We start from the raw sequence: 23,633 nt of genomic DNA on the forward strand, positions 1-23,633 counted from the left end.
GATCCCGTCTTAAAAAAACGAAAGAGTTGAACAGTAAAGATGAAGAGAGCTTTTTTTCAAGTCTGGAACCTTAGAAAATCAGTCATTTTAAGGTTCTACTGTGTCAGGGTCATATCTCTTTCCTCGATGCTTACGAGGCTGCTTTCTGTCCATGACCTTGCAGCCTTGAGGCTGTAGCTGAGCGTTTCCTCTCTTGGCTCTGAGGGCGGTGTTATTTTCTCTGTGTTAGACTCAGCTCAGCTGACCCAGAAAGCATGGACTTAGCCCGGGTCCTGCCACTAGTCTGCCACTCTTCTGTTGCCAAACCCCAGTGGGTCTGCCGTTGCAGAGCCTGCCCTCTTGGACTGGCCGTTTGCCCCTCTTTCCTCTCTTGACGCTATTAGTGCACCCTATTAACACAGCCTCCCCTCACCTCTTAGACCTGCATAGTAGTTTAGAAATTCTTCTGATGAAGGACCTGAAGTGGGACTATTAATGTAGAAAGATCTAGAACATGTTGGAAAAGGGGAGGTTGTTCCAGGCACATTGTGATTGGTGCATTTTATAATTTCCGTGTGCTGTCTCACCTAGTGACTGCTAGCCTGCCGCTAAGTCTGGGCAGCTAATGATGTTTCCCTCCATGGGGTCTCCGCGGAGTCCTAGTTCATAAGTTGTCAAGTGTTACAGACAAATGCAGCTGGTGAAACAGATTTGCTTAATGCCGTTAGAAATGTAGGAAAATATATGTGGTGAGTCATTTAGAATCTTAAAAACCTGCTGGTTTTAAATGTACGGAGACTAAGGTAATAAAAAGCTAATACATAGTTCAGACCTATGCATGAAAGCCAGTGCTAAGTCCTTGAATTTCCTGATATCTTTATCTTAGCTTAAATAAATTATTTATCCAACTATTTTAATGGTTTTACTTCTATTGTGTTTCTTCTCTCTTGCTAGATTTTAAGGTAGGAACACATAGTTTTCTACCTTTCCATTGACCCCTCCTGTATTTCTCAGTGGCAGTAATTCCAGAGACAGATGTGAGCATGTGAAGTCCCTGCTTAAGTCCATGCGCCCTTCCTATGTGGGCGTTTCCTGGGTTCTCGCTGTGTCCTTCCGGCTCTCTCGTCCGGGCCCTGTGCTGAAGTGGTGTGTGAGCGTGTGTGTGTGTGCGCGTGTGTGCAGTGTCACCAAGGGACCAGTACTTCATCTTCCCCCGTTTGTGGTAAAATAACAGGTGAGGAGTATGATGGGTTTAGATAAACCCTGTCTTATTTCATTAGGTCTTAGGGTTAGAAAGAAACTTGGAGCAGTATTTTCCGAATGAGACCATGGGAACCTAGAGAGAGGCTGCTGATCCACGTGTCCCAGCAGATGCCGCTTCTGCACTCTCAGAATAGCAGCACATCCAGTCTGATGTCCCAGACCAGAGAGCAGCCTCTTGCTTTCTAGCAGGATTTTCTTCTCTGACACCAAGTAGCGCAGGGTGCCGAGGGATGAAGGGGGCCTGGCCAAGCACAGCAGCGGCCGTCAGGTCCAGGACTTTGCCTCTGACCTGCCCCTCCCCAAGCTTCAGATTGAAAAGACACGGAGAAAAGCTCAGTGACCTTGAGCTCATTTAATCTGAATTGGTCCTTTCTAGAAGATTGATTGGGTTTATATTGCTTAGATTTATCTATTTGAATTCTCTTACGCTGAAGAATTAAATGCGTCATTAAAAGATGAAGTGTTCAAGAAGGTTTAGGATCACATTGTCATTGCATAGAAGGCAGGATCATTAGTTCACCGGGAGGGGCTTGCAGAGTTTTGGGCTGTGTTCACCCATCACACAACTGAATTGATGTTTTACGCACGGTGAGTGCTGCTGATGTGTGCCTGGCCTTGGCCAGGTCATCTGCCCTTTATTTTCCTGGATATCCAAGGTATGATCAGACTGTACAGTGAATGTGTAAATTTTTAAAAAATTCATTAAAGACACATTGCCATGAATCCCCTTCAAAATATTTCCCTTGCTTTAAATACTCTGATCCCATTGTTCTTGCCACTTTCTGAAGCAGTTCTGGAGTCCCCTTTCGTGAGTGTCTTTACGAGGTGTGATCAAAAAAATGGTGAATGCTTTTGCTGAGTTCCGTTCAGTAGAAATGTAGCTCACCCACCTTGTCCACTGGATCTGGCATCTGTGACTTCTGGCTCTTCCCCGAAGTCAAAATGACCAAGAAAGGGAAATGTTTTGAATGGATTCAGGACATTGAAGCAGCCAGGACAGCACAACTAAAGATCCAAAAGAGGACTCCAGAGATACTGCAGAAAGTGGCAAGAACAATGGGATAAGAGTGTTCAAAACCAGGAAGTGTGTTTAGAGAGGGACTCAGGGCAGTTTGTCTCAATGTAAACATTCACTGTGTTCTTCAATCACAGCTGGTAGATTTGGAGTAATTCCTCCCTCTTCGGTGCTTTGAGATTCAGATGTCACCAAACACCTTAAAAACTGTTCAGCTCTCGCGTTAGTTTAGTTTCCTCACTGAATCTCAGGGAGTGGCCTGGCGCTCTAGTGCACGGGGTTCATCAGGAGAGCTGCTGTCGATGGCACAGGGGCACCCTGAGGTGCAAGCCAGTTCTGCCCGGCCAGCTGGAGTGTACATTCCAGGCTCCTCGGTGGGTTTCAGCCCGAGACCAAGCCAGAGGCCAGAAGCAGAAGGGAGGAGCCGGGAGAGAGAGATGCTTGTCGGTGACAGCCCAGTGATCAGTCTCTTCCCGCCAGGCCTTGCATCCTCGCATCACATTTAACCGACCTGATCTCCTTCCAGAAGCCTGGCCTCTGGACACATGAGGCTTTGGAGGACATTGTAGATCTCAGCCCTGACAGGCGTTGTCAGAAGCCAGGGCAGCCCTAGCCAGAGAGCTGGAGTTCTGGCTACTCCTGACAGCGTGATCAGGTCTGGGCAGCAGCTGGAGCGCTTTGGTGCCCTGCTCCAGCCTGGGGGCCTGGCATTTAGGGTCCTTCTGCTTGGGCACAGCCACACTGGACATGGGGACAAGGGGGACAAGGGGGCTGTGCACTGTGCCACAGGGAGAGTTTGAGGAATTTGGAAATCAGGCTGGGCATAAGTGGCAAGGGCATCCCTGAGTCCCAGTGACCCCCACTGATGAGTGTCTGGAATTTCCCTATAGTAATGTACTCTGGTTAAGGGGAGAGGGTGTGGAAAGGGATTGGTGAAATGTGGTAACTGCTGCAGTTAGATGCTTGCACGTAGGGGGCATGAGGGATGTACCGCTGTTCCCTGCCATTCCTGGTTGGCAAACAGCAAGTCCTGCCTTTGCCCTAAGCTACATGCTCAGCCCTGTGTGCTTTTCATTTTGAGATAGATCGCAATAAGTCACTAAGTTGCCCAGGCTGAGCTCACACTTGCAACCCTCCCGCCTCAGCCTCCTGCAGCGCTGGGATTACAAGTCCTGAGGTGGACAGTAGCATCCCGGTCCTCTTGACACCACAGCTACAGTGGCCTCTACTCTGAAGTGATCTCTTCAGGTTTGCCCCAGTTCTGACATTGTGTGATTGCGTGAACTGAATATCCATAATCACTCTCAGTTTCTCTGCTGACCTCTGCTTGCAGAGGCTGACGGTTAGGTTTCATAGACCTGGTTTCACCGTTTCCTCCGTGGCCAGGCTGCTTAACACTGAACCTGTGACCTCGAGTCCTCATTTCCTAGAGAGAGACTTGGGATTTGTTTCCTTGCTTCTGAACCACGGATACCAGAGAGTAGTTCGTCTGCGTTGTGATTGTTTCCTAGTCTTAGGAAGATATTGACTAACAAGGGACAAAGGCTGATTCTTAACCATTAGAATTTTGAAATTCAGTATTTTAGGGACTCAAAAGATTAATTTCCTGTAAATTTTTTTTTTTTTGGTACTGGGGATCGGACTCAGGACCCTGTGCTTGTGAGGCAGGTGGTGGAACCTAAATCCCCCACCCTCAAAAGATTAATTTAACTGTGATAAAATAAAACTCTTTGGGAAGACAGCGAACTGAGGGCAGTGAGATAGACTGAAAATTCTGTCTGAACGTTTTCTGTAGAGGGCAGAGAGTAAATGTTTCAGGGTTCACGGCCCACGTGTGTGGCGCTGACTCAGCTTCACGGTCTGGTGCGAACCCGCCCGAGATGAGTTCAGCTGCGTCTCAGGAAAGCTTTGTTTACCAAAGACGTTGGCAGGCCAGCTTTGACCCGTGGTGCCAGGGGACCAGTGGCTACATGAACACCGCTGCTCGCTCAGTCCCCGTACAGCTGGCTGTGTGAGACTCTCTTACTAGTTTGTTACCAGTACAGCCCAAGTAAGTTCCAGTTCCTTTCTAGGTTCGGAGAAAAGTGTTTGTGTCATGGCTGTTTCAGTCTGGAGAATTTCCAGGAAAGCTCGCGTGATTTCATCATATGGATGTCTTCCAAAAGCCAAACGTAGCTCATGTGCCCAGAATGCAGGACTTACTCCTTTAGACTAACAGCCTGCTTGTGGTGTTCCGGATGAGTAGTGTCTGGGGAACTTTGGTTTCCAGGCAGTGGAAGAGCTAAATGTTCTGTCTTGATTTCTCATGCAGTTCAGCATGACTGGGAAAAGATGACGGAAGCTGTCCAGAACCACATCGGCTCGCTCAACTGGGGCTACCGAGTAGCTCTTCGGGAGAAGAAGGTTGTCTACGAGAATGCATTCGGGCAGTTCATTGGTCCTCACAGGATTAAGGTAAACCTGGCATCCTGTGCAGCTTGCTTGCTTCCCCCCTCTCTCTCTCTCTCTCTCTCTCTCTCTCTCTCTCTCTCACTCACTCTCTCATCTCTCTCTCTGTCTTTCTCTTTATTTCTTTTTGAGCTTTGGTTCCTGCTAGTGGGGGAGAAAAAATACTTTAAGGTATTAGAATTAAAATCATTAGCCACTGTGACCCAGACTTCAGTTTGGTGGTTGGGCTGACACCTCTGGCATGGCCTTCTGTAGGGCGTGGTGGCTAAGCTGGGCCTGGTTAGCTCAGTTTGAATCTGGCTGGCACTGTGACCTTGAGCAAGTGGTTCACTACCCAGCGCCTCTCTCAGGCTCTCATTTTTACAAGGATCAGCTGAGACATTGTGCAGGAAAGCCTTTATTAACTATAAAGCCTACAGTTCTAAGGAATAATTACTTAACTAAACTTTCATGTTGGTTTCTTTGTAGGCAACAAATAATAAGGGCAAAGAGAAAATTTATTCAGCAGAGCGATTTCTCATTGCCACTGGTGAACGGCCTCGCTACTTGGGCATCCCCGGTGACAAAGAGTTCTGCATTAGCAGGTAAGGAGAAAATGGGGGGACCAGGGTGGATCTTGCTCTTTTCTTCAAGCCCACTTAGTCCGATTCTTAAAAGAGAAAATATTTTAAGCAAGAGAACATTTTAAAAATTCAAAACTGCAAATACTGGTTATTCTCCCACAGAGAGTGAATGTTAATATACCACGAACCCTCTTGATGCAGATGCATGCTTGCATTACGTGACTGCGCAAGTTTCAGGGCCCACCTACGGGGTGGACGCCCACAGACATTGTGTAAAACAAGTGTGGTGCAGGTGCATTTACATGAAGATTTGCAAGACGGGATCATGTTTCTCTTCTACATGTGCACAGTGGACGCTGTGAGAATTAGGAACAGGCGTTTCATCTACACTTACCAGACCCTGGTCCCTAATCACTACTGTCCTGTAGAGAGAGCTTGGGAAATATGCACACCCACCAAGGGATTTGCTGTGTGATTTCCTTTTGCCAACCAAGTAATAACACGGCCAACATTATTGGTGAGAGCTTTGAAATTTTGAAGTCAGTAAGGGGTCCAGGGATTTAGCTCAGTGGTTCTGCCGCCTGCCTGGCAAGTACAAGGACCCAATTCGATCCCCGGTACCAAAAAAAAAAAAAATCACGAAGTCATTAAGGCAGGTTGTTGGTAGCTAGCCCTCTTCGGTGCTTTTGCCCTGAGAGTTTCTGATTTACGCATTCATCTTCTCCTTCAGACTCTCTTTGGTAAAATGATTTCATCCTTCGGGTCTTGCCCAGGGGCAGCATGGACAGCAGCTGCCGTCCTTTCTGTCTGGGACAGTGGGCTGCGGTAATGAAACACCATCACCTGGGTGCTGAGAGAGCCTCAGTGCTTTGAGCAACAAGGGAAGACAATATCTAAGGCTTTCCAGAGACTTCTTTCTATCCTGTTGTGTGTGTGGGTAATGAAATATTTGTAATTCTAAAAGTTTCTTGTTCTTGTGAAAGTGAAACTATTTCCTTCCATTACTCATATGTGAATGCTTTATCTCCCCACCCCGATTTTCAGTGATGATCTTTTCTCCCTGCCTTACTGCCCGGGGAAGACCCTGGTGGTCGGAGCGTCCTATGTGGCTTTGGAATGTGCTGGGTTCCTGGCTGGTATCGGTTTAGACGTCACTGTCATGGTCCGGTCCATTCTCCTTAGAGGATTTGACCAGGACATGGCCAACAAAATTGGCGAACACATGGAAGAACACGGGATCAAGTTCATAAAGCAGTTTGTACCGATTAAAGTAAGTGGGGCTGTCTGTGAGTTTGTCCATTCTGTATTCATGATAAGAGGCAGGAAGGGGGCCTGTTTCGTGGTGGGAGCACCCTGTGAGCCTTACAGCCCACTGGGAACCCTGCGGCTCCTCACTGCTGAATACCGGTACTGCTGTACTGGTGTACACGTGTGTAGCCTGGCTGGATGCCTGAGGAGTGCTTGTGTGCACATCCACGAGCCTTTCCTTGTCCGCATTCTCTTTGCGGTCTGATATTCCCCTATACATTCCTTGGTACTGTCTTTGGTCTGCTGTACAGGTCCCAGAGACTGGAATAGTAATTCAAGACTAGCCTGATTCGATTTTTCCCCAGAAGAGATTTTCCCTGGTTATATGGTGTAGCTGACATATCGACTATATAACTCCAGCTTCCCCAGGAGCAGTTACCTCATTTTATTAGTGGGCTGGCTTTCGTGCTCACTTTTAGTCTTTGTTTCAGAAGCCTTAAACTTTCCCAGGTTGTAGCTGAGATTTTGTTAACCTTACCACAAATGTTTTGATACATAAGAGTGGCAGAGTAATGGAGAGACTGCTTTATTAAGGTGTAGCAGTGTTGGCCTGTGGGTTTTTTTTTTTTTGGTACCAGGGATTGAACTCAGGTCCTTGTACTTGTGAGGCAGGCAGTGGAACCACTGAGCTAAATCCCTAGCCTGTGGCTTGTGTATTTTGTCTTTCTCAGTAAGGTGACTTGGGTTATCTGCATGACGGTGAGTTTCTTATCCTGAGGTAGGAGTATAGTTTGGGGGTCAGTCTGATCTGGATTTAGGGACCTTCATGCAGCATTTTGCCATGTGACCTAGGGAGAGTTATTTAATGTCTCTGAGCCTTGGTTACTTTTGTAAAGTGAAAAAGATGGTACTATCTACTTGAAGGTTCTTGTGAGGACTGTGTTAGTGAACACTTCCAGTGACCAGCACACGACTGGCATGGAGTAAATGTAACGGGAGTGTGTCTCTCACTATCGTCCAGAAGATCGAAGTGCGGATTTTGTGGGAGTTACCAGTGCTTGGTTATTCCGGCTGTTTCTCAGGGAGTAGAGATGCTCTATCTGTGTTAGGGCTGTGATGAGGAGACAGCAATTATACACCTATTACATATAAATTATGTAGAGTAGATATCCACGCTGTACTGATAGAAAAATAACACCTCCCATATAATATATAACATAATAGATATATCTGTAAACCCTGTTGAAAACTTGGTGAATGGGGCAGTGCCTGCTAACTGGCCCACGGGTGTCTGATTCCTGTGGCAGGCCTTGCACTCTTGCTGTGCTTTAGGTGACGAAGTAGAAGGAACGGGCTGTGGGGAGGATGCAGCTTTAGGCAGGAAAGGCTTGGCTGGAGCAACTCGGCCCCTCCCTGCCATTTGAAACAGATGTGGGCTCCAGGCTGCTTTGCCTGGAACCGGAAAGACCTCCAGCGCAGTGAAGAGGTTCCATTGCATAAAGTGAAAAGGGAATCTAAGAAGGAAACGGCGACCTTGACAGTGCTCCCAAACCGGAGCGGAGCAGCTGTATTCTACAGTTAGGGTGAAAATTACAGGGGATCATGTTGATCTCTCTCAGGAAATATTTTACAAAAATGCACGATTTGCCTGTTACTCAGAAATGAAGGTAACTATAGACCCGAGAAAGCGTCCGGGTGGAAGGTATTCGTGGTTATCGCCTGTCTGCAGTTGTTGCCTGTCTGGGATCCCCTCCCAGGGCTTGTGTGCTCCATTCACCACCTTTGCAACCACAAACCTGGGCTCAGGGTGAACGTGTCTCCTTCCCACTCTGGCTCTAGGACTTTCTAAGCTGTTGTCTAAATCCCTTTGGGCTTTTTTCACTATCTTCCTTGTGATTAATGGTTCTGGGTAAATTACGAGTAAGGATGAGGTCAGAGGCTTTCTGTAGGTTTGATTTTAGGGATCTTGGTGTATTTTCTCTGGCTTTCTTCTTTCTGCTTTTCTCTCCAAATTCGACTGTTTAAGAGCTGTCTGATAAAAGCTCCTCTAAGAAACAGCATTAAGCAGTGAGAAAAGTGTAAGACACATAAACAGTCACTTTGCATCCCAATAATGTTAAGGTGAGGGAGATGGGAGGGACCTGAAAGAACTCTCAAGCCAGATTTCATGTTTCACCTTGGACTAGAGAGATAGAAAAGGTACAGCTATCCTCTTTGATAATATCTTTGTTTCAGAGCAAAACTTTATCACTTTTACAGATTGAACAAATTGAGGCAGGGACCCCAGGCCGACTGAAGGTGACAGCTCAGTCCACCAACAGCATGGAGACCATCGAAGGGGAGTATAATACGGTAAGGGCCCGCCAGGTGGGTGCCTCGCAGGTGGGTGGGTGCATACTGGGTGTCTGCCCTGGGCCTAGGACGACTGCAGGGCCTGTGCCCATTTGAAGACAGCCCAATTACTCCAGTATTATCATTTGTTCAGAAACAAGGACAGCTGCAGATTTTCTCCACTGTAATCTAAAACATTCCTCAGATGCCTAGAAAAAGGCCCAGGAGGTTTGAACAGGCCCCAGCTTGTGCACCCCATGTCCCTCCTTTCATCTCCCCAGCCACCGCTTAGAAAATGACTCCATACCATGGGGCTCTAGGTTTATTGAGACATTAACTCCTCTTATCCCAGTGAGAAATGGAAAAGGATTTCAGCTGTGTCATGTTCAAAGGATTTAAAAAAAAAAGGTTTTAATTTGTTTAAATTATTTCACATTATTTTCTAAATTAAAGATTTATTTCGAAGTCTGGAAAGTGAAATGAGATTAGCTTAGTAATCAGAAAAATGTGACTAAATGATTCATGCAAAGGTTGTTAATAGTAATTATTGATTTTTCAGGTGTTGCTGGCAATAGGAAGAGATTCTTGTACAAGGAATATTGGCTTAGAAACCGTGGGAGTAAAGATCAATGCAAAGTAAGAAAAAAATACTGTGTCATATTCAGTATGACTTCAGTTATTTGCAACATCAATCCAGTCTAGAGTTTTAGACTTTGATTTTTGCCGTAGATGGAGTCCCTGTTTCAGGGTTACAAACTCTTCTATCAGTGCCACTCACATTCACATTTCCTGCTTGGGGTTAGTTTTGTTGGTTGTCATAATTTAGAATTTTCTTCACTCTTTTGTTTATTTTTCCCTCTCTACTGGGGATTGAACCCTGGGCCTCACACATGCTAAGCAAAGGATTTTCACTCTTAACCACTGTATTGTTTTTTTTTGGTACTGGGGATCAAACTCAGATCCTTGCGCTTGCGCAGCAGGTGATGAAACCACTGAGCTAAATTCCCAGCCCTTAACCACTGTATTGTAAGGATCCTTGTAGTTTTCTTATCTCTTTGATTTTCCAAATAATGGCTGGAAAGAGTGGTCAGTCAGCATTTTGGTTCCTCGGAGCTTTGAGGCATTAGTAGATTGTTCTCAGCACGGGTCAGTTCAGGGCTTCCTTGGGAGAAGGGGGATTCAGGTCTACTCAGTTAATAATGGGACTTGGTGATTTCTTTGGGTACCGGGTATCGAGCTCAGGACCTTGTGCTTGTGAGGCAGGTGGCAGAACCACTGAGCTACATCTCCGGCCCGGTGATTTTTAACTGAATGAATTTTCAGGACTGGAAAAATACCGGTCACGGACGAGGAGCAGACCAACGTGCCGTACATCTACGCCATAGGTGACATCCTGGAGGGCAAGCTGGAGCTGACCCCCGTGGCCATCCAGGCGGGGAGGCTGCTGGCCCAGCGGCTGTATGGAGGCTCCACGGTCCGGGTGAGTGCAGCGCTGCCACTGCTGAGGTGCCTTTCTTTCTGCACTGCTGGGGGTCCGACTCAGGGACTATGCACTGAGCTGTCCAGCCCATTTTTATTTTGTGTCTAGATAGCATCTTGCTGAATTGTCCAGGCTGGGCTTGAACTCAGAATCCTCTTGTCTCAGCCTCCCAAGGGCTGGGATTACGGTGTGTGCTACTATATGTGGCTTAAGATACCCTTTGAAATAATACTCTCAATTCCCTATTTAGAGGGGGGCAGTTGGGAAATTTTTCAGGCCTTGAATAATATCATTATTTTGTTATGTCATCCTAGGTGTGCTTTATTAACTATATTCCAAATGATAGCTATGTATTTGTGACTTATGAAAATTGTCACTTTTGAAGTCATAGTAAGAATAAGAACAGCTTGCGCCTATAAATTAAGCAGTTGCATTTTCCATCAGTTTCATCATAACCATAAGTATAATTTTCTATATCTTTTTTGGCCCCTATCTAGGCTGTAAAAGGATTTGGAAATTAGGTAAAGAGGTCGGTATGTGGAGTGGCTTATCTTGGTTCAGGCTTTATTCCCCTGTCCTTTCTTTAAAAAAAAAGAAACAACAAACTTTTGCTCTTGGGATGTGGGTGTGCTGCGTACTAATACTAATGTAGTAAAGTGGTTTTTTCAAAGTCACTGTAGAAAGCTGAAACTCTTGGTTATGTTGCACAGGACAAGATGACACGAGAATAAATATATTCATGTTATGTTGAAGAGGGGTCAGGAATGAACTAGTTAAAAGGACCTACTAGTGCCATTTTCCTTAAGTATACATCATCATAGCTTGCTTTCAGTTGGCTATAATAATGAAATGTCACAGATTGATACTAGTAAAATTTACTTGTGACCTGGAGTTATTTTGAATTGTAACATAATAAAAGGTTTCTATGGCTTCCATTGTCATTTTAATGGCTTTATAATGATACAGTGAGAGTATGTAGTATTCTAGGGCCACTTCCAATGGCCTTTTTAAAGCCATTTCAGTATTGCTAATATTAATGAGTACTGCAGTGATACTTAATACATGTAGCCTTTTCTATATAAGTATCACGTATTATTACGGTTACAGTAACATGATATGTAACTATAATAACATTATAATCATAAACTGGGCCGAGATTTAGCTCAGTGGTGCTGCCGCCTGCCTCGCAAGCTCAAGGTCCTGAGTTCGATCTCCTGTACCATTTGTTTTTTTCATTATAATCATAGACTTAAAATGTAAATTATTGAGCCAAAGGCATAGAATACTTTTATGGCTCTTAATATGTATTATCTGATGTTCCAAACCACTGTATTACTTTTTATCACTAGTATTAGATTGTCAAGTGTTGGGTACCCCTATATTGTTTATCACTGTTTCATTAGAGGAGAACCAAGTAGTCATTATTGGTGACCTCAGCTGAGAGAGAGGACAAGAAGCCATACCGGTCTTTTTTTTTTTTTTTTTGATATTGGGGATCGAACTCAGGACCTTGCACTTGCGAGGCAGGCTCCAGAACCACTGAGCTAAATCCCTGGCCCAAGGAGTCTTTTCTTCATCATCAGTCTTACGAGGGTTCAGACCTCTACAAAGACTTTCCCAGAAGTCAGCAGTTCTCAGTGTAGCCAATTATTACCTGGGACTGGGACTTCCTGTACTTCAGGTTGAAAATTACCTGCTTTTTCGCTGCCTGCTGCGCAAGCGCAAGGACCCGAGCTCGATCCCCAGTACCAAAAAAAACAAAACACAACAACAGAAAAGAAAATTACCTGCTTTCCTCTCCCAATTTTGAACCTTTTAAAAGTAAACCTTTTAATCACAGGTTTGCCTATCCTAATTCTTTTCCTCTGGTTTGAAACAGTGTGACTATGAAAATGTTCCAACCACCGTGTTCACTCCTTTGGAATATGGAGCTTGTGGCCTTTCTGAGGAGAAAGCTGTGGAGAAATTTGGGGAAGAAAATGTTGAGGCAAGTTCTCTTTTCTTCTGTGTTACTGTTTTTTTCTTCCTTACAACCAATGTCCAGGTTCTTCGTATTGCAATTTACCTATATATTTTACCTACTTTTTGTTTCTTCTTTGTATCTGTGTCTGTATTTATTTTGCTCTGAACCATTAGAGACTCCTTTATACCCCATACCCTGTATTACCTTGGTGTGTGTTTATGAACAAGGTCATTTTCTTAATAAAACTGCAGTATGGTTAGCACTTTTAGGAAATTTAATATTGATAAAATAGTTTTATCTGATTTACCTCTCAATTGACCTGGTAATAATTCTTTCTGCTTTTTAAAAATCACATTTATTGGTTTCCTTTGGTATTAAAACAATATTGTTGAAATACGAAAAATACACCAAAATAAGAAGAAAACTAAAAATTAACTATAGTGCTACTGCTCCGACCGTAAGTAATAAATTGTTTTGTTTCTGACATTATGGTCTAATTGATACTGACTTCACCATTCACCTCTTCTTATGTAGTCAAGGAAGATGCGCAGTGTTTTTATACACACAACTACTGTTTAAATCACCGGGGGGGGGGAAAGCTTCCAATAAAACCTTCTAAATAACCAGATTTGTGAATATAAGTAAATTTTATGATACAAAAGGGTACTTTAGATATTTTGTAATTTTTTTCCTTTATTATACACTGCTCTATTAGCATGTCATACTTTATTCTACTAGGAGCACATTGACTTTTTCTCATATATCTTTTTTTTTTTTTTTTTTACTTGTAAAAGTGCATTTTATTCATTCTATCAGCTGAGAACTGCTATTTTACAAATACAATATTGTACAAAAAAAATCACAAAACGTTACAAAATAAAAGAGTACAAACTCATTACTTAATAAATATGACTAAAAGTAGTTAAAGTGGAAATGAGATAAGATTTTTAGATTGGAAATACTGTTTGACGCAGCAAACCGTACAAGCTCTGTTTACAGATGTTTTTACATAATAGAGGCAATCCTACTTTGCCTTACCAAAGAATTTTAAAGGAACAGAATACTAAGACAATATTCTCCTGCTATAAAAATAATGCCAGGGATGGTTCTAGGCATTTATGCTATCAGTTTTTAAATCTCTTAGTTGAATTCAAGAAGCTATATAAAGCAAGAGACTTCTCTCGTCAGAAGATTTTACAGCATGTTAAAATTCTTTCATAACAAAATGACAAATGTAAATAAAAACAAGAGCACCAGACAGTCTCCTCTAAACATCAACCACAGCACAGAATTGTCATTGTGTCATCAGCAAATATCAGACTTTCATTCGAGGAAGACCTGGTACTATACCATCCCTTAAAGAGTCTTCCCACATTCATGCCTTTAAGTATTTCAAGACTATTCATTTTGAGAAGAGTAACAACTTCCAAAACCACAAACCTGTTTCACCAAAATGGAATGGGCCAATCATCTGGTAACATAAGTACATCAACATCCACTTGAAAAAATTATCTAAGAATTGTGAAATTCAAATTCCAACATAAAATAACTACTCCAATCACAAAACTGCTCCAAATAATGAATTTCATAGATCTCATTATATATCTTCATTATAAAAATTTTGAGGAATTAGGAAAACATCCAAAAGGAAATTTGAATATATGAAGAGATAATTGCTATTTATGTTTTTGCATGTTTCCTTTTAGCCTTTTTTCTCTAAGGATTTATGTAGGTTGAGAATCTGTTAGTCCAAAATGCTTCAGACCAGAAGTGTTTTGGGGTTCAGATTTGTTTTGTTTTTGGAATATTTCCATCTGTGTAACAAGATATTGTTGGACCAAGACTAAACATGAAGTTTGTCTTACGTACCCCTTTCTCATCTAGTTTGAAGATAATCTAACAGTATTGATCGATTGGTTTTTGAGACAGGGTCTCGCTTTGTAGCCCAGGCTGGCCTTGAACTCCCTGGGTGTACCCTAGGCTGGGTCGAACTCATGGCAGTCCTCCTGCCTCAGCCTACTGAGTGCTGGGATTACTGGCATGTGCCACCACGCTCAGAAAACACAGTATATTTAATGCACCTGTGTTTGGACTTCAGCCTGTCATGGGGGTCAGGTGTGGGATTTTCTGCTGGTGACCTCGTATCAGCATACTTTGTGAAATCCTTGGGTTTTGAGCATTTTAGATTTTTAATTTTCATATTAGGGGTGCCCAACCTGTATATGTTTTTATATTGTGTTTTGTTTTAGTTTCAGGTAGGTACATACACTTAAGTTTTTAAAAGTGTGATTACGTTACTTGCAGTTTTCTGCCCTATGTTGATGTCATGTTATGAACATTTTCCTTTGTCCTTTAATTCTCTAAAAATACCATTTAAAAAAAAAAGTGTTGTTCTTTTTAGGGATAATTTGTTAAGTCCTTCTTAGATAGTTTATAGTTTTCTGCAATTGTAAATTGATTAGTGAATACCTTTGTAATTCAGTGTCCGTTTTTCTAATTAGTTTGAAGATAAATTGCCTATCAAAGATATTTAAATTTTAAGTTTCTCATTACAAAAGTAGTGTGAGTTGAAAAAATTTTGCAGGAAAATGAAGCACATTTTGATTATATAATCTGTGACTCAGCAATTGTTAGCAGTTGGAGTAATTTTTTCTTCCTCTCCTGTGTAATTCATTGCAATACCATGATACTAGATATTACATTTGTTTTTGGTTTTTTTTTTTGGTACTGGGGATCGAACTCGGGTCCTTACACTTTCGAGGCAGGCGGCTGAACCACTGAGCTAAATCCCAGGCCCTAGACATTACATTTTGTAATGTACATTTATAAAAAACAGTTTTAGGGCCGGGGATCTAGCTCAGTGGTTCCGCTGCTTGCCTTGCAAGTGCAAGGTCCTGAGTTCAATCCCTGGTACCCAAAAAACCCCAAACCAAACAATTTTACATAGAACCCTGACATATCAGCAGCGGCATGCTTTGCAAAGACATTGATCATGTGTATTGAATGGAGCTGTAAGGGCATCCACCCCGTCTTCCTGCAGCGCCCTGGTGAATGACCCCAGAGGAGGAGACCTGGATAATTGCTGTAATTGTTCCTGGCACCTTGTTGGTTTCTTGCCTAAGCTGTCTTTCCTGTCAGGCAGTAAGATGGTATTGAGCTTCTTTGTGTTGTTTTTAAGGCAAGGCAGTAATTACATGGCTGCTTTCTTCTCATTCTTTTACTCTTTGGCATTATTAGACTTGACTCTTGAAGCTGAGATACGATTAAGGGATGAGCATCTAGCAAAGGTGCTTGACAGGAAGGAGTTCCGAGTCAGTCATTTGCCTTTCGGCCAGATCCTGTTTATTCCATGACTTGTACGGTTTGCGGATCCCTAATTACTCAGTCCTCCACCGCAGCCCTCCGGTGCCGACTGTGTACTCTGGAAGTAACGAGCCTGCACTGTGTCTCCCTAGGTCTACCATAGTTTCTTTTGGCCGTTGGAATGGACAGTTCCATCAAGAGACAACAACAAGTGCTACGCAAAGATAGTGTGCAATCTTCAAGATGATGTAAGTGCGGCCCTCCCCGTCATCCTGGTGATGTGGGTTAGCGTTCGGCTTGGAGCTCTGTCCTGGTCACACGACGTGCATGGCAGCCTGCGGTGCTCACCTGGGTGTACCCTCCCAGTCTCCCTGACATGTGGGCATCACAGGAGGCACAGCCTGGCTCTGTTGCCGGCCATGCCCTCTAGACTGGCACGGGCCCTGCATGTCACCCGCACACAGTCAGCACTCACTGAGTCACTGAGGGCAGGGGCCCGGGAGCTTTCTGTGTCTCAATCTCTGACCGCCTAGAAGTAATGAGCCGCATGAAAGTGCAGGAGCAGGGCCAGTTTGAGGCTCAGCCACTGGCACCAGAGAGGAAGCCGCAGAGGGATGATCCCTTAATTGGGCTCCTGCCTGCTGCCCATGTAGCCTGGTACCTGAGCCTGTGGGGCAGTGCTTCACCTTAGCAGTGCAAGGGGTTGAATACTCATTGTGCAAACTGGTGCTGCCACTCAGCAAGAAAGACGGTGTACATTATAGTCCAGGGTGCATCTTCTCTCTCTCTGTCTCTCTCTGTCTCTCTCCTCTGTCTCTCTCTCTCTCTCAGAATTTAAGTGAATCTTAGAAAACTGAAATATTTAACTCACTAGCATATTACCTTTAAAAATGCTCTCGGTGAAAACATAAATAATGCTAAAGAATCCCTATGTTGAAAGCCTAATATAATTTTTTTTTAGTAGGAAAGTTTATTGGGGAATAGGAAAGGGGAATAAGAATAGCTCCTGGAGACAGGGAGGGGTCCTGAATGGGCTGCCCTGTTTTTTTAAATCTTGAAATTTAATACAAATAAGCCACATGTCCATGTCTGCTCTAGACACAAGGACAGCTGCAGATTGTTTTTGTGGAACTGAGTGTTTTAGGACACAGTTCCCTGGATCCTGTACAAATAAACACACATATCACCAGGGCATTTACTGAATCTGCTCGGAGAAGCTGTGACAAATGATGCCACTGCAGAAAGAAGTGTCTCCCGTTAGCCGTGAGTTTTCCTAGAAGCTGGTTGCCCAGAGCCTCCGTTAGCTGTGCACTGTACCGAGACGTGGTGGGACACCGGCGTCTCCACCAGGCTCTGCTCCTGCCTCCGGAGAGAGGCTTGGTTGCTTGGAGCACTCGGGGGACCCCTTCCTGCCACGCGAGTGCACCTTAGGTCTGTGGCTGTGTCCTCCTCTCCGCTACTGTGCTGGCGTTGAGTGGGTTGCTTATAGAGTGGTAACAGCAGCCGGTCTGCCGGTAATGTGTCTGACTGAAAGCTCAGGGTCTCACTTGCTCTGTGTGGGGAGCAGTCTGGGCCGGAGCGTTTCCTGGGACTCCCGCTGTCCTCTGTGTGCCCAGGGTCTGGGGCGCCTTGGTTTTAAGTAGTACTTACTAAGTTTTTTGTCTGCTAGTTTTTCTTCTATTTTTTTCTTAAAATATTTGAAAGAAAGACAAAGATAGGGAAAGTCCCCTCATTCAGACCCGGTGAACATTGTCAGCTTTGACCTATTTGCTAGTGGGCTGTGCCTGTTGGACAGTGACCCACGCAGATGCAGCTGCAGCAGCTTGTGCCTTACTAGGGGCTTGGCCTTTAGAGATCTGCGTGGACTCAGGTCAGCTCACTAACACATTGAGGCACTGACTTCCTGCATCCCACACGGCCCCGTGGGGCGTGAGCCCCTGCTGTCCCCATCCTACAGCTGGGAAAGCCAGAGTACAGGGACTTCAGGTACCTGTTCCGATCCCTTACCAAGTTGTGGTGGAGCCGGAATTCGTTGCCAGGCCACGTAGGTCCGTGCCAGGGCCTGTGCCCTCCCTCAGGGCAGTCCTGACCCTCACTCCCCCAGTCGCAGGACTCTCCTGTCAGGTTTTTCTGTTTGCTAGGTATTTATGTATATAGCCTTGTGTTGTGTTTTAAGAATGTCAGAGCTGGAGATTTAGCTCACTGGTGCAACACAAGGTCCTGAGTTCGATCCCTGGTACCAAAAAAAAATGTCATCCTCAGTAAATAGAACCTTGCACCTTACCATGTTTTAGGTTTTGCTTTTCCAACATTGTGGCATTCACCTTCCAGCTGTCCCTTATCCACACCCAGAGCCCCCTGCTGTGCGCTGTGGAAGCCGTGACCGTGCTTGGCAGCAGAGTGGCTTTCCTGTTTGTAGGAAGCGACCGTCGGTAGACAAGCTCTGCTCCAGGTAGCTGCGAGGGCCGACAGCAGGCAGTCGCCAGTCTGGCGTAGTCAGGAGCAGCTCTGAGTGCCGAGAGCAGCATGGACTGGCGTGCTCTGCTCTTGGCAGTTGCAGCCCGAGTTTGAGATTTAGAGTTTGTCCAAAGTAATTCCTGAACATGTCAGAGTTGCCAGACCTGTTTCTTCTGCTTTCAAAAGTACTTTAAGGGTCCGCGTAGTACCTAATGGCTCTTTCTTCCCAAGCCTTAGTTAAGTGATTTTTAATATGAGCAGCTGCTCTGAAGTGTCACAGTCCCCACAGGTAGATTTTGTGACAGTGAGAGAACCAGCCAAGAGGTCACCTCCACCCTCTGATAACATTTTCGGGCACATCGGGCTGGTCAAGGAGGGACAGACGCTCTGCTTTTTGCGCCTCCCTCCCTGCCGCCGGGTGCGAGAACTCTGCGCATGCGCAGGCCAGGCAGCTTCTGAGGAGGGGGAGGGGAGGAGCGTCCCACCGACCTGCTCCCCCCCCCCCCCCCCACGGTTCCAGATCAGCCTGGGGTGGTGATCGGGCTGCGTGGGAATAGAAGTGGGGAAAACAGCCGGCTGATACTACTTTCTCTTCCCCTCAGGAACGGGTCGTGGGCTTCCACATACTGGGGCCCAGCGCTGGAGAAGTCACCCAGGGCTTCGCGGCCGCGCTCAAGTGCGGGCTGACCAAGAGGCAGCTGGACAGCACGATTGGGATCCACCCCGTGTGTGCAGAGGTGGGTCGGTGGCCTCGCCTCCGGGCACGGGGTGGGCCCGGTCCCCGAGAGGCGTTCTCCTGCTGTGCATCCTCATGGTGCCAGCTAGCGGCGGCTGTCGTGGGTTAGGTGGTTAAAAGAACATGAAAATGACTTACAGAGAAGAGCCTTAAGTCTTTTCTTTATCCTGTCTCCTAAATGACCTCTTTGGCCTTCAGCCCGGAAGGAGCATCTGGGCCGCCGCCTTAGGGTGACTGGTGTCTCGTCTGCCTCTTCACTTGGTACGGAAGAGTGGGGTTGGAAAGCGATGCCTGTGAGTGATGGAGGCAGGGGCCAGGATTTAGCTCAGTGGTTTTGCCGCCTGCTGCGCAAGCGCAAGGACCCAAGTTCGGTCCCCGGTACCAAAAAAGAAAACAAAACAAAAGAATGAGCGTAGGACAGTAGAGGTGACCGTGGAGGCCTCGGGTGCAACCTAGTGTCGCTTCACAGCATGGGGTGGGGAGCCCAGATGTCCCTACACGGAGAGCTTGGTGCTTCCTTGGAGAGGGGTGGAGCGGAGACTAGTGGAGAGTGGTTTCCAACAATACAGTGTGCTTGCAAACACATGGGTGCGTGCGTACGTGCGTACGTGCAGGCTTGATCATTGCCTGGTTTCCGTTCCTGACGGCACTCACAGCTGACCTCTTTGCTGAGGATGTGAGGTGTCAGCTTTACGACATGGAGATGTCTCAGCTTCCTGTGATTAGGACCTGTGTCCTGCTCAGGATTGTGTGTACCCGGCCTGCTTGGAAACGTGAAATAGTAACATGTCAGCAACTGGGGTTTGATTGGTAGAAAGCTAAAAGGTGAGGACTATAGATAATTCTGGTTAAGGATGCAGGATGCATCTCTCATGTGTCTGTAACCCAGACTCGTGTACCCAGACTGACTTCATGTGTTTGGGTGCCTGCGTTGCCTGGGGCTGCAGCAGAGCCAGGCTCTCTCCAGCTCTGGAGGATGGAAACCTGGGAAACCTGAACCCAGGTCAGCGGGTTGAGCCCTCTCAGTGGTTAGAACCCTCCTTGCTCTTCCGTTGCCTGCCTGTGGCTGCATCACTGCAGTCTCCACCTGCAGAGACCCTGTTCCCACATCCGGCCTGTTCACAGGGACAGGGATGGGCATACATCTTCTGGGGGACATAGTCTGACACCCAGAGAGCAAATGTAGCAATCGAAGTGCCAGTCTCAGGTCCCCAGAGCTGTCCCCATTGTTCCTGATGGTCATTTCCAGCTTGTCCGCGAGAGTTTGCCTTGCTGGCGGCTTTGAGGGACATTGGCCATGCTCGACTCCTTGCACTTGGCCCTGTGGTGCCCTGGCCTAGACAGATGCAGTGCCCACCACACACTTTTCCTCTGAGTGCAGCCCAGAGGCTGAGTGTAACTGCTCTGCTAGGACTACGGTATTTTATTTCTCCATGCAGATTAGGAAGATAAATAGCAAGATGCTGTCTCATTCTGTGAGCATGTCGGCAGCGAGTGTGGATTTACCACAAGCTTCTCGGGGTCTGGGCCAGACAGGGCTGCCCACATTGAGGGCCGGGAGACCTCTGCTCAGGTCCACACAGGGCCTCCAGGGCTTTGGCTCAGGGCTTCTTGGGATCTGTATTTTATTCACAGGACAGCGACACCAAATGTGGGGAGTCTTTCCTTAGATTCAGAACCAGCACTCCAGTCATGCAGTTACTGCTGGTTGTTGGGCAATGGAATTGGGGTTTTTTATTTTGGTGTTTTGTTTAGACAGGGTCTTGCTGTGTGGCCTAGCCTAGCCTTGAACTCATGGAAAGCCTCCTGCCTCTGCCTCCCAAGTGCTGGGATCACAGGCACGCGCCACTGGGCCTGGGGGAATTCTGTTTTGACACCTGCTAAGGGCTGAGTTTCAACAACTCCAGGCCCATTTCAGGCCTGTACTAAAAATTTCCTTCCCCCAGGGCCAGCGAGATGCTGCCCAGGGGTCTCTCCGGGGCTCTCTTCTGGCGACGGCCACCTGGTGTGGACAGTGCCAGGGTTGGCCGTGAACCCCTGTTCTCCGTGTGCACGCTGCTCCTGGAGGGCCGCCTTGCAGGCCAGGATGCGGGGTGCTTGGCACTGCTCCCCGGGATGAGGGGCCAGGTCTTCCAGAGCCCGACAGCGTCCAGGCTACTGAGAGAACCCGGGCCTTGGTATCAGGCACCTTTCCGGGACCCATTTTCTCGGTTCGTTTTTATTGGATTTCACAAATGTCAGTCCATGGCTGGGTTAGGAGTGACAGTAATTTCAGATGGGACCTGAGGACTACTTGGAAGTGCTGAGAAATAGCAGCTTGCCTCCCTGCGGGTCCGGTCACTGGGGAAGTGAGAGCGGGGGAGCAGCCTCGTCCTGGGCACCTGCTGTGTAGACCAGGCTGAGGCCGAGCCCGGCCAGCGTGAGGCCAGGTGCGGTGAGCTCTCCTCACTACCACACGGCAGTCCTGGAATAGGAAGCTGATTGCTCCTAATTTACAGCCGTAATTTCAACTAATCAAGTTTACTTGGGGGAAAACAACAGCTCACGAAGGGAGAGCATTTCCCCAAACAGCAAAACATTCTCATTTTCGGTCACATTCCAGATCTTAGAGTTAATGTCATAAAAACAGTTGGCGAACAACAGAAGAGCTCTATGTAGTCTTTAATATGTTACTATATCTCATTATGTTAAATAAAAATTTCAAGGCTTACAAAAAAGAGAGAGCGAGCATTTGGAGGACTGGGGATTTAGCTCAGCGGTTCCACCACCTGCCTCGTGAGCGCAAGGTCCTGAATTGGATCCCCAGTACCAAGAGAAAGGAGAGCATTTGAAAGGACCCCTTTGAAATATCCTGAGATGCATTTTTGTGCTGAACATCAAGTTTTGGGTTTGTGCTGCTGTTTTGTCAACATTGCCATTCTCAGGGGTGGGGAGAGCTCAGGCAGGACAAATTGGAGTCAGAGAGGAGGAGGTGAGGTCAGAGCTCCCATGCAGCAGCTTTTTTTTTTTTTTGAGTTTTGTGACGGGGTCTCACCACTATGCAGCCCAGGCTGGCCTTGAACTCCACAGTGATGCTCCTGCCTCAGCCTCCTGAGTGCTGGGACTCCAGGCGTGGGCCACGCCTGGTGAGCAGCTCTTGGTCTTTGTGGGTGTCCCGTGGGCTGGTGGCTGCCCTCTGCACTCATTTCTTAAAAATCAGCATTTTCATGACAATTCTAGAAGAGCCGCGCGTGAATGACAGCTTTGTAGGAACCAGACCTGCTGTCTTTGGTACAAGCGCCTTGGCAGCAAGAGGAAAACTGCACAGCAGCTCTGGGCTATCTGTGCCCCTTTCTTGACCCGAAGTCTATTTCTAAATCAATTCCTAAGAAATCAAACAAGCTCCCGCCAGCCCACAAGCCTGAATTTGCTCTTCACTTTCCTCCCTGTGTAAAAACTGGAAAGGAAGTGTGTTTAAATTACGCACAGGCACCCACTGTTGGTGTCATGTGGGGTGTCCCCCCCTCCCCCGGTCACATTCTTTAGACAAAGGAACTGTACTGCTTCTCAGAAACGTGTGCGTTTCCTGTGCCATCAGTGTTGGTATAAGAGTGCTAATGAGCGTGTAAGTGCTAATGAGCATGTTGCAGCGTTGAGTGTGTTGCAGAACTCAGTGTGAATGTATTTTCCACAGTAAGCATAAAAAGGACGGCTATTTCCAGGATTTTTACATCTTTCCTGCCGGAGACCCCTGTAGTCAGGTTCTAGTCCCCACCGGCCCAGTATACAACGCAGGCCTGAGAAAAAGAATACACTGAGAGACAGAATTAGGAGAGAAAGCGGGGGCCAGGACAGCCAATGCTGCAGCAGCTGCCAGAGGCCCTGACAGTCCCAGGCACTGACTTTTATTGACGGTCAGTTGGGGTAAAGGCGATGTGTGGTTTCTGTGGAAATGAATGTAAACAGGGCTCAGGAAGGACAAGATAAAGCATTCTCAAATTAGGAACAGAATAGACAAAATATATGACTAATTAGAACACTGTCCTTCTAGTCAGAAGGTTTTAGTTGTGGGAACGGAATTTGGGTGCGAGTTACTCTGACCGGCTCACTTCTCTAAACAAGCCAGTCACGGGGCTAACTTCACAGCAGGCTTTGGCATAATCAGTATTACAGTTGCCAGCAGGGATGAGCCCTTTTCTTATTCTAATTATTACTGTGGGGAGTGTGAAGTGCTCACATTGTATTTTCTTCTGGGTTCATATTTTAAGATGCTGTCCTTAGCTGCTGACATCTGATAGTGCTGATGGTATATTGGCATAGGCAGTAAACAAAGGCTTGGTCTTTCTTCTAAGACTAAAACAGGCCAAAGGCTTTTCTCAGTGTTATTCCTTCTTTATACAAAAGTATTCCCCATTTTGTTCAAAACTGTGTCTTTGTTTTGTTTGATTTGGTTTGTGGTACTGGGGATTGAACCTAGGGCTTTTACACTGAACTATGGGCATGGTGGCACATGCCTGTAATTCCAGCATTCGGGAGGCTGAAGCAGGAGGATTGCCTGGAGTTTGAGGCCAGCCTAAGCTACATAGTAAGTTGAAGCCAGCCTGGATTACATAGTGAGAACTCTGTCTCTGGTTTTTTCTTTGGTTTGAGACAGGTTCTTGTTCATTTGCCCAAGTTAGGTTCAAGACTTGGGATCCTCCCAGCCAAAAGTATATTTGGTGCCAGTTCCAGTTGCTTGGACCTGTATAGGTCAAAATGGCCTTTATTTCCTGTGCTCTTTCCTTTCTGTATTAAAATCTAAGAACTCACTGTCTTTAGGGAATCAGTAATGGGGCAGGTAGCCAGAAGCCTGTCCATATGCCCTAGGA

General features: G+C 46.2%; 1 protein-coding gene across 12 annotated transcripts in view; it reads left to right on the forward strand.

Moving 5' to 3' along the window:
• Txnrd1 (thioredoxin reductase 1) overlaps nt 1-23,633 on the forward strand; it is a 92,124-nt gene that overhangs the window by 66,086 nt on the left and 2,405 nt on the right. For all 12 annotated transcript variants that reach the window (XM_087192731.1, XM_013072257.3, XM_087192729.1 and 9 more), the window contains 9 exons: nt 4,569-4,711; nt 5,174-5,289; nt 6,313-6,538; nt 8,776-8,868; nt 9,407-9,483; nt 10,171-10,327; nt 12,207-12,314; nt 15,746-15,841; nt 18,653-18,787. In XM_087192731.1, coding sequence (XP_087048857.1) covers nt 4,569-4,711; nt 5,174-5,289; nt 6,313-6,538; nt 8,776-8,868; nt 9,407-9,483; nt 10,171-10,327; nt 12,207-12,314; nt 15,746-15,841; nt 18,653-18,787 — 1,151 coding nt within the window. The remainder of the gene's footprint in view (nt 1-4,568; nt 4,712-5,173; nt 5,290-6,312; nt 6,539-8,775; nt 8,869-9,406; nt 9,484-10,170; nt 10,328-12,206; nt 12,315-15,745; nt 15,842-18,652; nt 18,788-23,633) is intronic.

Source organism: Heterocephalus glaber, unplaced genomic scaffold, assembly GCF_053883595.1.
Source record: "Heterocephalus glaber isolate CG9 unplaced genomic scaffold, H.glaber_assembly_v1.0 deba00001572, whole genome shotgun sequence".
Taxonomy (NCBI): domain Eukaryota; kingdom Metazoa; phylum Chordata; class Mammalia; order Rodentia; family Bathyergidae; genus Heterocephalus; species Heterocephalus glaber.